A 14,184-nucleotide genomic window follows, 5' to 3' on the forward strand; every position below is an offset into this window, starting at 1 on the left:
CTTGTTTAATAACTATATATTTTCCGGTTAAGAGTATTGTCGGCGTATGATATTGATTTTGTACAAATTATATTTGAAACGATTACTATTTTTTTTTTTTAAAACACAATATAATATATTATGTAATGTTAAGTACCAATTTATTCTTATATGGGCATTAATATCACCAGTCGACGGGTTTCCTTCGTTATGGATTATTTATAAAAATTACACCAATTTACAAGAAAATTCAAAATTCAAAACTACGAAAACTTAATGTTATGCTTAGAAATCTTAAAACACATATCTATATTATAATTATTATGATCATGAGCTCGAATAAAATATAATCATGTATTACAACATGATACCTACCTGTATTACGTGTATATTGTGATGCACCTTCTATTATTGTGTGATTTTTCAAACGCTTAATCATTACTTAATAATTATATTATATAATATCGAAATGTGATACGTTTTATTTTATGCATACTCAAGTTTTCACTAACGTTCCTCTTCCATAAAAATATACTTTTATGTTTACGATAATATTTTGAGACACGCTCAGCTATATTATAATAGGATGCTTATCGAATAGCTACGACTGTACTGTACTACTGTATATTATAATAATATATTAGGATGGTCTTTGATGTTAAACATTTAAATATTTTAACAAGCGCTTTCTCGTCACATTTTGTTCATTACAGTTATAAAGAGATTATATTGATTTTGATCAAAGATAGTAGGTAATCATATACCACCCCTATCGCATGCCGCAAATGAGCTGTAATATGTCTAAAGAAGGTAACATGACCAAATTCAGCCAACATTACTGTCTTAAAGTAATGAACATAATTATAGTAGTTGATCACTTCCTCAAGTATTTAAAAATACAAAAATAGGATCCGTTATAAATGTTGAATGCGAGGAGACGGGTGTTGGATAAAAATGATTAAAGTTTTTTCCCTGATCAGTCACCAAGGTCCCTAATATGCATATAAAATATAATTTTATTATTATTCACTATAATTTGTAACGTCCAGGCAAAATATGGATGTGATTTAGACAGAGAACATTAATTAAATTGACTGATAACGAATAGCAATGCGAAAAAATAATGGTATAACAAATAATTAAATTCTTAGTTTAAAAAATAATCTAAACATTTTATGCAAATAGATAAACTATGAACTATGAAATTAAAATGCTATTATGGAAACATTTAATTTAATCGACTAAACTGAACTCCTTCAACTATTTTAATAATGTTAAAAGCTATGCTATATTATAATAACATAGGCAAAGTAATATTGGTACAAACGTAAATAAATTAATGTAATATAATAATATAAATAATTTAGTCTTCTTACATAATTATCAAAGTTGCGTGCTGTTATTCATAAAAATCTATTTAATTGTATTATAATTGATCGTCTCAAATTTAAATAAATATTATTATTTACATGTTATATTACGGTGAAATCATTTTGTAAAACAAAGTATTTTATGTGAAGAACAAATAAACCATCAACTATTTAAAATACATGAAATTATCATTGTATATACCTAATAGTAATATTTTTTATAAAAACTATACAATTTTGACAAGCTTGTATTTTTTTTTTTTTAAACAAACTGATTTTTAAAATAATTGTTGTGTTAAGATTAAATTAAACAAAAAAAAAAAATATTTAAATATTTGAAATAATTAGACCAGTCTAGGAATACCATCAAAAATTAAATTTTTAAGTTTTAATTAGCTATAAACAATCGGAAATTATAAATATCCTGTCTATCAATTCGTTTTCTGAATGCATGGTATTATTATAAAATCACGAAAATGTCATATTTGTGCGCTACGCTATTGAACTATACATGGAGCAATCTAATTAACTATTAAAGGTAAGGTATTAATTATTTTATAAAAAGAACTGCTGTTTTCGAAAATATTTATTTTATAATATCATAAATTAAATCATTATAAAATGATTTGTTATCGCTATAATTCTTAAGTTTTTTTTTACTTTTTTGGATGAAATTAAATATTTTTTTAATTCTAAAATCAAAATTAAAATGTTATTCGAAGTATTTGATTAATTCAATTTGAATTGTTGGCAAGTAGTTTATTAGTTTAGATATTAAAAGTTTTAATGAGTGAAATAGGGTAGTATAAAAAGTATGTAATACTTTTAAACACTTAATTCTTAATGGTTTACTGTCCATCAGGGTCGAATTATAGTGACCTTATCTCAATTATTAACCACTTACCACTGATTCACTAACGGTAATTACATAATAGTACACTTGAGACATTGAAAAAATGACTATTTAAAATAAAATATCGTTTTATATTTCTATTTATTGTGTTATTACACTACAATTGTATCGCCTTAAGGTAATATTTTATTTACGTCGTTTTGTATATTTATTAAGGTCACGTACAATGTAAAAATCCCCCCTTGGCAATTCAAAGTTCTATAGCCTAAGATCGAGAGAAAAATGAGTCTGGAAATAAAAATAGCACGATATCAAGGAAATATAATATCTGAGGTGACTTACCTAAAACTGAACCATTGAGAAAATTGACAATAAATCTATCGGACACTTGCAGGGGTATTAGAGCTATTAATTTTTTCAAAAAAATTATGGATTTGCGCGCAATTTGTTCTGAATATTTAATTTAAAGATTAGTCCTCTACTTTTATGAGTTTTCACATACTATCATTATATTCAGAAAAATACCGTTTATATTGTCTTATATTTATTAAAAACGTTAAATATTATAACATGACCGGTGCACCTTTCAGCAATATTAACTGAATTATAATTTGTTTGTATTATATTATAACATATTCTATGACTTCACCTGATGTCAAAAAATAATATTTTTAAAAAATGTAAACAATTTATGGATTTTACGCAAGTGTTTTCGATAATATATTACAATCATTACATGCTGCTATTCTAGTTCATGGGGTTCAACTATTGTCATTAGGATTTCCATTATTATATTACTTTTAATCACATACCCAATGAAATAATGAAAAATAAATATTGATATCTTATACGAGTATTATTAGGTGAATTAATTATTAAATTTTGTTTATTTCTTTATCGAATATCTGTGTTTGTGGATTTTTCGGAAAACCCAAAAGTATTCTTTAGCGAATAAATGCACACTTCTAATAACGGTTTCCGACGATCGTGACCTAATTTACGGCTGGTTGTCGCAGTCACTGTTGCAGACATAAGTTATAATTTGGTAGAGACTTAGTATAAAATTTCAGTTTTTCAAAACGCTACATGTATATAATACAAACTAATAAAGGTGATTAAAATTAATTATTCAAATGTATACGAGCACTGCCCTGGCTGTATGAATCGCGTTATCATTTGTACATATTAAAATATAATATTAATTATTATCATATGCACACACCATTATATATTAATCATTTTAATAAAATATTTTATTGCCACTCTATAACTTACTTTTTCTGAAATCATTAATATTATAAAACTTATACTAACAATATGCAAACATGAGTGTTACTATTAAAAAAATATAAGTTATTTTTATTATTAACTTAAAAACTTTACTAGTTTAATCAATTGTCTAAATAATTAAGATTTTTTAAGCTGATTTAAAAATAAATCATTAACCCTTTGAGTAAGTACTGAATTAATTAATCCTAGGACCCTGTAGTGCTGAGTTAATTTTTTATTTTTATTTTATTGTTTATATATTTTTTGCTGATTCAAAATGATAAATAAAATACAATTGCAAAAAATAAAATAAAATTTATCCAAAACTTAAAAAAGTTAGAATTAATTGAAAATGAATAGTAAATTGGTTCCCAAAGGTTCGATAACGATTATTGCCTATACGGCTAATTGCATTTTTTTCTCCATTTTGATAACCAATGATAAGACAAGATTTTTACTTTTACTATAAAATCTTTGATATTTACCCGATTTAAACGAACACAATGTATTATTTTTTAACTATTAATTTTTAATCAAATAATTTTTGTTTATTTAAATTTTAATTGGAATTAATTATTTTGATTAATTTGCTCAAATTTGAATTAACATGAAATAATATTATGTCAGAATATTTAAAGATATGATAAATAAATAATAAATATATATAATTATAATATGATCACATTATAATGATATTATGTTTACTGTTGCAGTTTCAACATTGTTTATGCAGACTGAATTGGTAAAATTTTTTGAATTTTATATAGGTAGACACGGAAAACAGTATAATATTGTGATATATTTTTATATGTATTTCGATCGTGTTTCGTATAAAAATGGATATGAATTTCTTAAACACCGTTGTTGCAATCTACCCGAATACATCGCCAAACGCATTCCCGAGCAGATTTGTTGACAATCCCAAATTCGCCACCAATATAATATAATAGGTAATATATATTTTACAACAGACATCACACTGTTTGTTGTTATTGGAAAAAATGAGAAAACACAGATAGCAGTGGTCTCGAGTCTCGACAGCCTGTTAACATCAAGTTTTCGAATTCCATCGGTGGCGATTCTGACTGCATATTTTTCGTAATGTATGCTCATCACTTTTCTCCTTTACAACCAACAGTAAATATTTACAAAAAATAAAATATATATAACAAAAGTTGTGCCAAAGAATGTCCAAACATAATTGCATTTATTTTCAATAACGAAAATCGATATAACATGAATCGGTTTATCTGCTTGATATACCTAATTTTATGTAATCGATTTTAAATTCTAAGATGATTAATGAATGTTGTTAGTTATTTTATGATTATACGTTTGTTTTTTACTATGTCTACCTTAAATTGAGTGTGGTTTCTAGTAGTAGATTGGATACCATTTAAATTTTTTTAAATCTTAGTCAGTAGGTACCTTTAACAATATTTATTTAAAAAAAATAAAAATAAGTAAGAATATATTATACACACCAGTTTAAAAAAAAAACTACTTTATTTTTCATTGTAATTAAATAATATATTAATTTCATAGATATCAAACATGTATGTACAATTTTTTTAAATTTTAAATGTTCAACTTTTCATATTTTTTTTCGTTGACAATGACTAACGCTTTTAGAATTTTTTATTTTGTTTCACATTCTTAGATTCTTGCAATAATTAAAAATCGAGGTTTGAGTCCCTTTTATTACGATAGATAAAATTAAAATTAAAATCAGAATAAAATTATTTGATATGCCTTCGTGTACGGTAATCATCGTTTACGCGTTTCATACTATACATTCGTAGGTATGAACCGACGATTCTAAAAAAACAATATTACTTACTATATATTGATGATTTGTTGTCTATTTTTAAGTTTTTAATATTACTTTTTTGAATTTGTTTTATAGATTCAAATATAAAAAAAAATTTTTCATACAAACTAAAGATTCTTACTTATTAAATTTCATTATAAATGCTGAGTATAATTTTAAGGAAAATTACATTTTGATAATAAACTTAAAGTATTAAATATATTTAAAGCTTTAGTTTAAAGCGTATATTTATGGAAGTGTAGTTATACTTAGTGTTTTATAAGTATATTTATAGTGTTGTAGCCTTAAATATAACAAATTTGTATTATAATAAATATAACTCATATCGTCTTTAATTACGAATACGAATGCGGTCACATATTATATTTATACGTTTGTTGTGGGATTTTGAGATTTATCAAAAGTTGTGTATTTCCGAGAAATCATATCGGAATTCTTATTACAACTTACAAGAGTATGCATAAACTATGCCAAAGTTTAGATTAAGACAAAAGAACATTATTCTTGAAGCACTACTCTTATTCGTGGTGGTTATTGCTAAAAACAATGTAAGTGCTTAGTAACTATTACCATTAATTATAATAATAGTATTATTATTATCTTGTGGGAAACCTTTTGAGTGTAGCGATTACAATTTAAAGTGAAAATACTGACAGTACGCTAAAGTAATATTGATATAATAACTATTAGGTAAGACGGTGGGTAATGAACATTATTTTAAAGTGTTTATTTTATTTTGTTCAAAGCCATCATATTTCGAATAATTTAAATTTATTATTTCTCATGTATATGTCAATATCGATATTAATATTATTAACTATATTATATTGTATGACGATACTATATTATAAGTATTTGATATGATAGATATGATAAATAATACGTATTTATGTTAGCATAATATACTATATTATAACTACTTGTATAGATACTTTAATTAATTAATTGACTTAATAACATAACTATGAGAATTAATCGGATAATTGGTAATAATGTTGGTTTTTTTCTGTTTCATTTAAAAAAATATAGGTATGTTAAGTTAAAATAATTGTGTTCAATTAAAAATTACAAAATTATGGTTAAAATCATTTAAATGTTATTATTTTGTTGATATAACCACTCTGTAGACAACAGGTTTAAAATAGTTTTAAAAAAGTAAACGAATAAACATTTTTTCATTTGATAATTTAGTAAAACCATGCCTAAACTACTATATAGTATATTATACAATAAGAAATTTTAATTTTTAAAAAAATTATTAGTTATTTAAAATATCCGAAAGTTACATACCTAATCATGATGATTATAAACATGACTAATACTAATTTTACCCATATAAATTAAAAATGTTTCGAGTAAAGTCAATTACATAGTAACAATTATAGTATTATTAAGTAGGTATTAATAAAACGCTCAGAACTTAAGTTAATATTTTTCATCAGCTTGCTCACCTTTGGGAATGTATTATATTTATAATTAATAAGCAGATATATTATACAAAATTATTGAAATAAAAAAGTTTATTTCATAAAAATATGTATATTATTTTTCGAACTTAAAAAACAAACGATGAAATGTTTGATATTTTTGTTAAAACAATAATTTATTATCACAATCGTGCAAAACGAATGCACAAAAAATTGTGTAACTTTAGTTATTATAGTAACTAGAAATAAGTGAGTAGAGACGTTAAAAAAATATTCAAAATATAATATGCTATCCAGTGGTGGTTTTTACGAGATGGCGATTTTTTATATTATGTATTAATGTAACTCGTATCTTAATATTTAGATAGTTATTTTTATTGAGAGGTGGGGGGGCTTGAAATTTTGACAACCATTCCCCTTTTGAGGTTAGATAAAAATCATCACTGATTCTATCATTATCTATTTATTGATAGTAGATAATGCTCACCTACCATTATGTCTTATTTTCTTTAAACTATTGTTCACAATTGCACGCATTTATTAACCAGATAATTAACTTTTAAGGCTCATTAAGTTATTTTTTTTCCTTGGAAAATATAAATCACATTATCAAATAACTCAGTTCAATATTTAAAGAACTGTAAGTTGATGCCGTGATTTCTTAAAAAATTAACTTACATAATGAATGACTTATTCAGCCTTTGTATACTGTAATATACTATTTACTGTTATACTGTTTACCGAACTATTTACCTTGTTTAAAATATATCATCATAATTTAATTGATAAGTATTGTCCATTTGATGTAAACGAGCTTGAGGGTGGACGCGGAGTCACTCTTAATATTATATTATTATTATTATTATTACCTACTATATATTATGGAGATTAACGATTAACTCAACTATTTACATTAATGTATTATAGTATCGCAAATGTCGGAAATCTATCAATCTAAATACCTAATAACTAGGCATTGTTAATAATGATGGTGTAGATATATATAATATATATAAGTGGTTAAGTGGTTACGATAATAACTAATATGATGTTTGATTATTGATCAAATATAATTCATCTGTAGTTTCTATGAGTTTGTTATCGATTTATCGTTCGTGAAACTTTATATTATTATTTACTGCACTTAATTATTGGGAAAGGCAGAGGTTTAGGGAGATGTTTAAATCAAAACAAATAATTTTTTAAAAGAAATTCTGTAGATACTAAAATCTCAATTAACCAAAGTTCGTTATCGTAGTCAAATCATTTCAAGCGTTTTCATTAGATGGCTGCTTTTTTCACATGAGTTCAAGTCATAAAGCATACTAATACTATGCAGTATTATAATTTACATTACCGTATCAAGAATAAAATACGCTCAACGTGTTTTTAATTTTTTTTTCTTCTCAAAAATAGTAATTAAGGAACTTTATATCTAGTATATTATACTTTTAGAATTTAGCCTATCTCGCTTATTAAATCTTTGATATACACAGATAAACAATGATAATGATGTTAGAATTTTATACACAACGTTTTAGTAATAGAGATATTCAAAGGTCATAGGAATTAATTTAAAATGCAATGTACTTGTATACATTTAAGGAATGATAATATTCAAATATTCTGAATTTTCATAATATTCAAAATTTTAATAGTAATACCTATTTATGATTATACGTTTGTTTTTTACTATGTCTACCTTAAATTGATTGTGATTTCTAGAAGTGTGAATTTAGTCTTAGCTCACGAAAATATATTTTATTTGTTTCAATGGTTACTGTTGATTACAGATTATAATATTACTATTATTAGATTATTTAAAGCTTTTAATATAATTCAAAATGCGAGCAAATTGAAAGAGTTTAAAAACGCTTCCAGGTATTCATAGCTTTTAAGTTAAATTTGAACCTCCTAACTATAATTAAATTCGTCACGATTGAACTTCTCTTAATAATTTCTACACAACTTCGTCAACGATCATATTAGCTATCCGTATTTATTAAATTTAAGTTTAACATCTCTCTTCGTTGTATCAGATCTCGTTTTTTTAAATCCCACCTCGTAATACTAATTTCCTAAAAAAAAAAATAAATAATAATAATTATAACATACATTTTTTTCTTATTTATTAACTCAGTTAGTGTTCTGATATACTTTATTACGTTATATAATCTTACCATTATATTGTCGGTAATCACTATACTTATATATTATTATAAATTATATTGTTTTTTTTATATTTTTTATACATTCTGCATATAATAATAATATTTTTTATTACGGAATAAATTCCAATTACATTTTAAATATACAAAAAAGTTATACGAGTACTAATTTAATTCGACTTTTAATCATTATTTGAATCCATTTCTAAGTTTTTATATGTTTAAATTAAAAATATATCCAAAATTAAAAATTGAAAAATCATTATTAGTCATTATAAGTGTTCTCGTAAAATGTTGAATCTATTCTAAATTTCTAACTAAAGAAAAACGAAAAACTTTAGAAAAACAAATTAATTTTTACCTCAGTGAAGTCAACAATACAGTTGGTAATTAATATATTATATAAAATAAAAACAATTTGTATATTATTATTTTACATCAATGACAATTTATTTTAAATATTAAAATATACAATTGTGTTTCAGCATGGCGTTGGAGTTGAATTTGTTCGATTTCTACCAGAAACTCACCCACCGGTACTCAGTAACGTTTTTTGCGAACTAGGAGTCTATGAAAATATCGTAAGATTTACTTTTTATCATTTTATTGAATTACGTGTAAAATATTATAAAGCTTATGGCACGTCGTTGGGCCACGACGTATGTATTGTAATAATATGGCAAAGTCTCCCGTAGACTAATGCGTTGATCAGTTTTATATGTTTGTGCTTCTAACGTTTGTTTTTTTTTTTTTTATACATAGTTTAATATAAATAAAATGACAATTTTATTTGTATTATAATGAGTCTAAATCTAAAACTATATATTTATTATATTATTGTGTGTTTTAAAGTTTTTGATTTCAGGAATATATTTATGTAATATCTAACTTTTAGAGCTTTTCCATTCTATTCATAAAAAAAATTGTTAGAAAAAATGTAATTAAAAAAAAAAAAAAGTGGGCAAGTGGGTACCATTCTGCTGTACATTAGGGGGCGGGGTTGACCTCGGACTAGGGTAGGTTAAATTTGAATGCAATGATAGGTATCATTGTATACGAAAAACGATTCTGAACGAAGATGATTTATCTGCCTAGGATATAATTTCAAGTATCTACTACTTATACTTTTTGAGTAATAACAAATATTTAAAATCGTTTGATGATAAATCGTTATCGTTACGCGATTTCGTAAAAATTTAAAATTCAAACGCACTTAAAATTTTTCTTATAATGATGCTTCGAGTTTTATCTATAGCTACTTGAAGGAAAACTTATGGAACACTTAGTGTTGTATTTTCAATTCTTAGTTATTAACACAAAAAATCTTATGATTTTTCAACTTCAAAATTACTTGCAAATTTTTGCGTTTTCGACAGATTTCGTAAAAATTTGAACTGTAAACGCTTATAAAAAAATTGCGACTAACGATTTTTAATTTTTTTTAGCTACAATAAAAACAACTCATAAGGAACCTTGTATTAAATTTTCAAAACTTTTTGGTCATTCAACAATTTTTTATCGACACTTTAAAAAAAATTTCTCAAAAAATTGAAAATTTCAGTGGTCTATAAATAACTCAAAAAAAGTCAAAATTTTTTGAAAATTTAACTATATACATATATTACTGACATTAACATTTGGTGAAAATTTCAAGTATTTTCAGTGATTAGTTTTTGAATTACAACCATAAAAAATAATCGATTTGGTCGAAAACTGGTTTTGCGTAAAAATTGTCGTTTTCCGTCATTTTTTTTTTGTTTTTCTCGATTTTTTTGAAAACCGTTGGAAAATGTTTACTTTTTACCTGTATAATGCACCATGGATATTCACTTTTCCATCGGAAACCACCCCCGAAGTTTGAAATTGGAGCATTATTTCTAACTAGTTATGCTGTACACAGACACAAAAAAAAAACAAAAAACAAAAAAAAACACACATCATTGTAAAATCAATACATTCATCACTTCGTTCAGAATATAAAACATACATCATTGTAAAATCAATACATTCATCACTTCGTTCAAAATCTAAAAACACCCATATTAAATTAAGCTTTATTACTTTTTACGCGCAATCAAATAAGATTTGCACTTATCGTTGCTGAAGAATTTTTTTTATTAACTTATGGTTTTGTTTTCATTAAAGAATCAGATAACATTGGTAAGGAATATAAATAATATAATTATAAAAATATATATATTTTTATATCTATAGAAAAATTAATGATTTAGTAATATTTTGAATTCGTGATAATATTTGGTAGTATTCAAATACTGTATTTATAATTTATAAATTTATGTTTTTACATTTAAAAGTCCCTAAACTAAGTTATAAGCAACTATCTATACTAATACTTATACTATTAGTATTTATAGTTACTAACTAATGAATAAAATGTAGATAATCAAATAATTTTGGCTTAATTCTGTAAAAAATGTCTTGATTGGTTATTATGAATCTTTATTACTTCCAAATAAAATGTGCACTTAAATATTGAACGGTAGTCAAGTATTATAATAATTGTCATAAAACAGCTAATAAGACGTCTAATATTCTTAATTTAACGAGTTAGATTTTGGCTGGCCAAATTCAATCCTCTGCTACCACAGTGAATACACTTTAAATAATTTAAATGCGATAAATACCTAGTTGATAATAAATACTAATCCTGAAACCTTAATAGTTTAAACTCACTAAACGCGTCGTTACGTTGCGGTTTCATCCAATATCGTATACAAATTGTTTATATTCAATGCGGTTGTTTGTTATGTTGTAAAAAATAAGTACGATACGGAGTAATAAAAGTAACATGAGTGGTAAAAATGCCAGCTGTCTTTTTGCGAATATAGATCATAATATCGTCATCAGACTTAGTCCCGTTATGGCGATATTCGTGTATACAGGTTGACTCTTTTACCACAAATGTTCATGATTTTGAATATATTTTATTTTTTGGCTATTTTATGTAATTATGTTATTATATTTTATATAATTTTTTATCATAGTCATAAATAGTTAAGTTTTTACTTTGTTGAGCGGTACTCTACACTATATTGATAATCTTAACTTGAAATTGATTAATTGTTTTTCGAATTTCGATTAATATGTATTGAAAACACATTAAAACAGTATTACAGTTTCGAATAAAAATATTAACTGTCGATAAAAAAAAAAAGAAAAATTAAATTAACCAAAATTAAAATATATGTATATTGTATATATAGAAACATTAAAACATTAAACATACATACGATCGTTATGCAATGTTAATTTTAGTTTTCACTTATGAATTAAGTAAATAATAATAAAAACATATACTTTATAATATCCTTTTAATAAATTGCTCAAAAATAGGTTTTAGTCTTAAGTCCTAGTTTTAAAATATAAGGTAGGCAATAAACTATTAATTATAACTACACTAACACATACCCTTTATGTAAACTGGTTATTAGTTTCAAGCACTAAATAAAAAAAAAAAACATCAAACCATTTCATTATAATAATAATTTTATTGTTACAGCGGCATTTTTTTTTTTTGTGCAGACGATTACGTGTGACTGTGATGCTACGCCGGCGATGCAGTTGAAAGCGATGCGACAGAAGGGCGACAAAGTGGACGTCTCTCATTACCGAGTGAACGTGAACAAGTTACAGGCCCGGTTGAACATTTCGTGTGACACTGCTAAGAAGAGAGGACAAATTAAATTCGATGGATGGCCAAAAGTATTTTTACAATATTCATATTTATATTAGACTTTTAAGTATTGTATACGTTTCTCAATGTTTTACGTAAACATTGTCGTCGAGGAGATTAAATACGCTTTAAATTCTTTAAAGTTTACTATACAGCTTACATATTATGTGGTTTAAGCGCTTAATCCTACTCCCCAAAGCGATCCTAGTTAAGCGCTTATAATATGGTTTTAGGTTAAGTACAGAATTTCAGTATTTACAAGAACGTACTTGAAAAAATCACTATACTGATTTGATTTTGTTAAAAATATATTTTGAATATTATGTTTCAATTTTTTTTCTTGTTCAATCAAAATTCTTATTTCTTTAAGTAATTATATTCATTGAAGTTTTTTTTTTTTTTACACAAAATTTACAAATTAAAGTTGAGTTATGTCAAATAATATGAGTATTAATTGTTAGTTAATGTATTTTTTTAGTCTATAATATTATGTATTTGTAATATTTTGTAATAAGTATTAATATTGTGTTATTATACTCATGCACTTTTGAGTATACTTATGATATAATATATTATTTATATTGGTATAAGCTTTCTCAATATTTCAATGACTTAACGATAGTTTAAGATTCTTGTTAATAATAATTAGTGTCAACTTAATGTTAAGTACCTACTTCTGTGAATTTTCCGATTAAAGTGTATCATTAAAACGAATGTTTCTAATAAACTTTACGATAGACATTTTATGTTGACGAACCAAAAGTAACATAAATTTTAGTCGTTGCACAATTCATCGATTGTTATAATGCTAAATTTTAAAGTATTATAATTGTTGCAATTTAATAAATAAAACAAATTAAAAAACTATCTCATTATTATATCTACGTCTACAATAAAATTTGACTTTATCATAAAATCACAACCGATTAATTATAACTACATGAATTTTAAAGTAATGATTCAAATTTCATTACTAACAATTCAATTTTAGAATTATATTTCTCATTAGTCGTAGTAGACTAATTAAAACTTATTGTCTAGTAGCCACTTTAGTTATTAAAAAAAAATATTATAAAATGCCTATTATTGTGCCTTTAACAAAAATGATGGTTTTAAATTTCAGATAAAAGTAATGTTGGCCCAGGTGGGATATATTAAAAGTAAATCGATGGACGAAGTACAACTGCAAGATGTGATCATGGACATTGTGACCGGTGCCATAAGATCAACAGACCTTTCTGTTGATTTGTACCGGTGGTCAGAGTTTCCGAATTTCATGAAAAGTCAACAGCCGATAACAACTTCACCTTTGGACTCGTACACCGAGCGAATGGTAGGTACTTTGGGATTCTTTTAAACCATAACTGTATAAAACAGAACTGTGGTAATATTTAAGTCACCCTAGTACACAACAAAGTTTTTGTGTATGTGAGCATAAAATAGTACCTATATTATTATTATCAAATAATATAGCATGGAATGCGACTCAACGCTTTTGAAATATGATTCTTACTATACAATAATAATAGTGAACTATAGAACTCGGAAGATATTATAAGGACGTCATTCGAATCCATTGAACTTATGCCCGAA

General features: G+C 24.8%; 1 protein-coding gene across 2 annotated transcripts in view; it reads left to right on the forward strand.

The window, feature by feature from the left end:
* Positions 1-14,184, forward strand: part of LOC114124772 (uncharacterized) — a 119,481-nt gene that overhangs the window by 49,772 nt on the left and 55,525 nt on the right. For both annotated transcript variants that reach the window (XM_050205336.1, XM_027988140.2), the window contains exons 2-4: positions 9,383-9,478; positions 12,441-12,620; positions 13,715-13,924. In XM_050205336.1, coding sequence (XP_050061293.1) covers positions 9,383-9,478; positions 12,441-12,620; positions 13,715-13,924 — 486 coding nt within the window. The remainder of the gene's footprint in view (positions 1-9,382; positions 9,479-12,440; positions 12,621-13,714; positions 13,925-14,184) is intronic.

Source organism: Aphis gossypii, chromosome X (genome assembly GCF_020184175.1).
Source record: "Aphis gossypii isolate Hap1 chromosome X, ASM2018417v2, whole genome shotgun sequence".
In the NCBI taxonomy this organism is placed as follows: domain Eukaryota; kingdom Metazoa; phylum Arthropoda; class Insecta; order Hemiptera; family Aphididae; genus Aphis; species Aphis gossypii.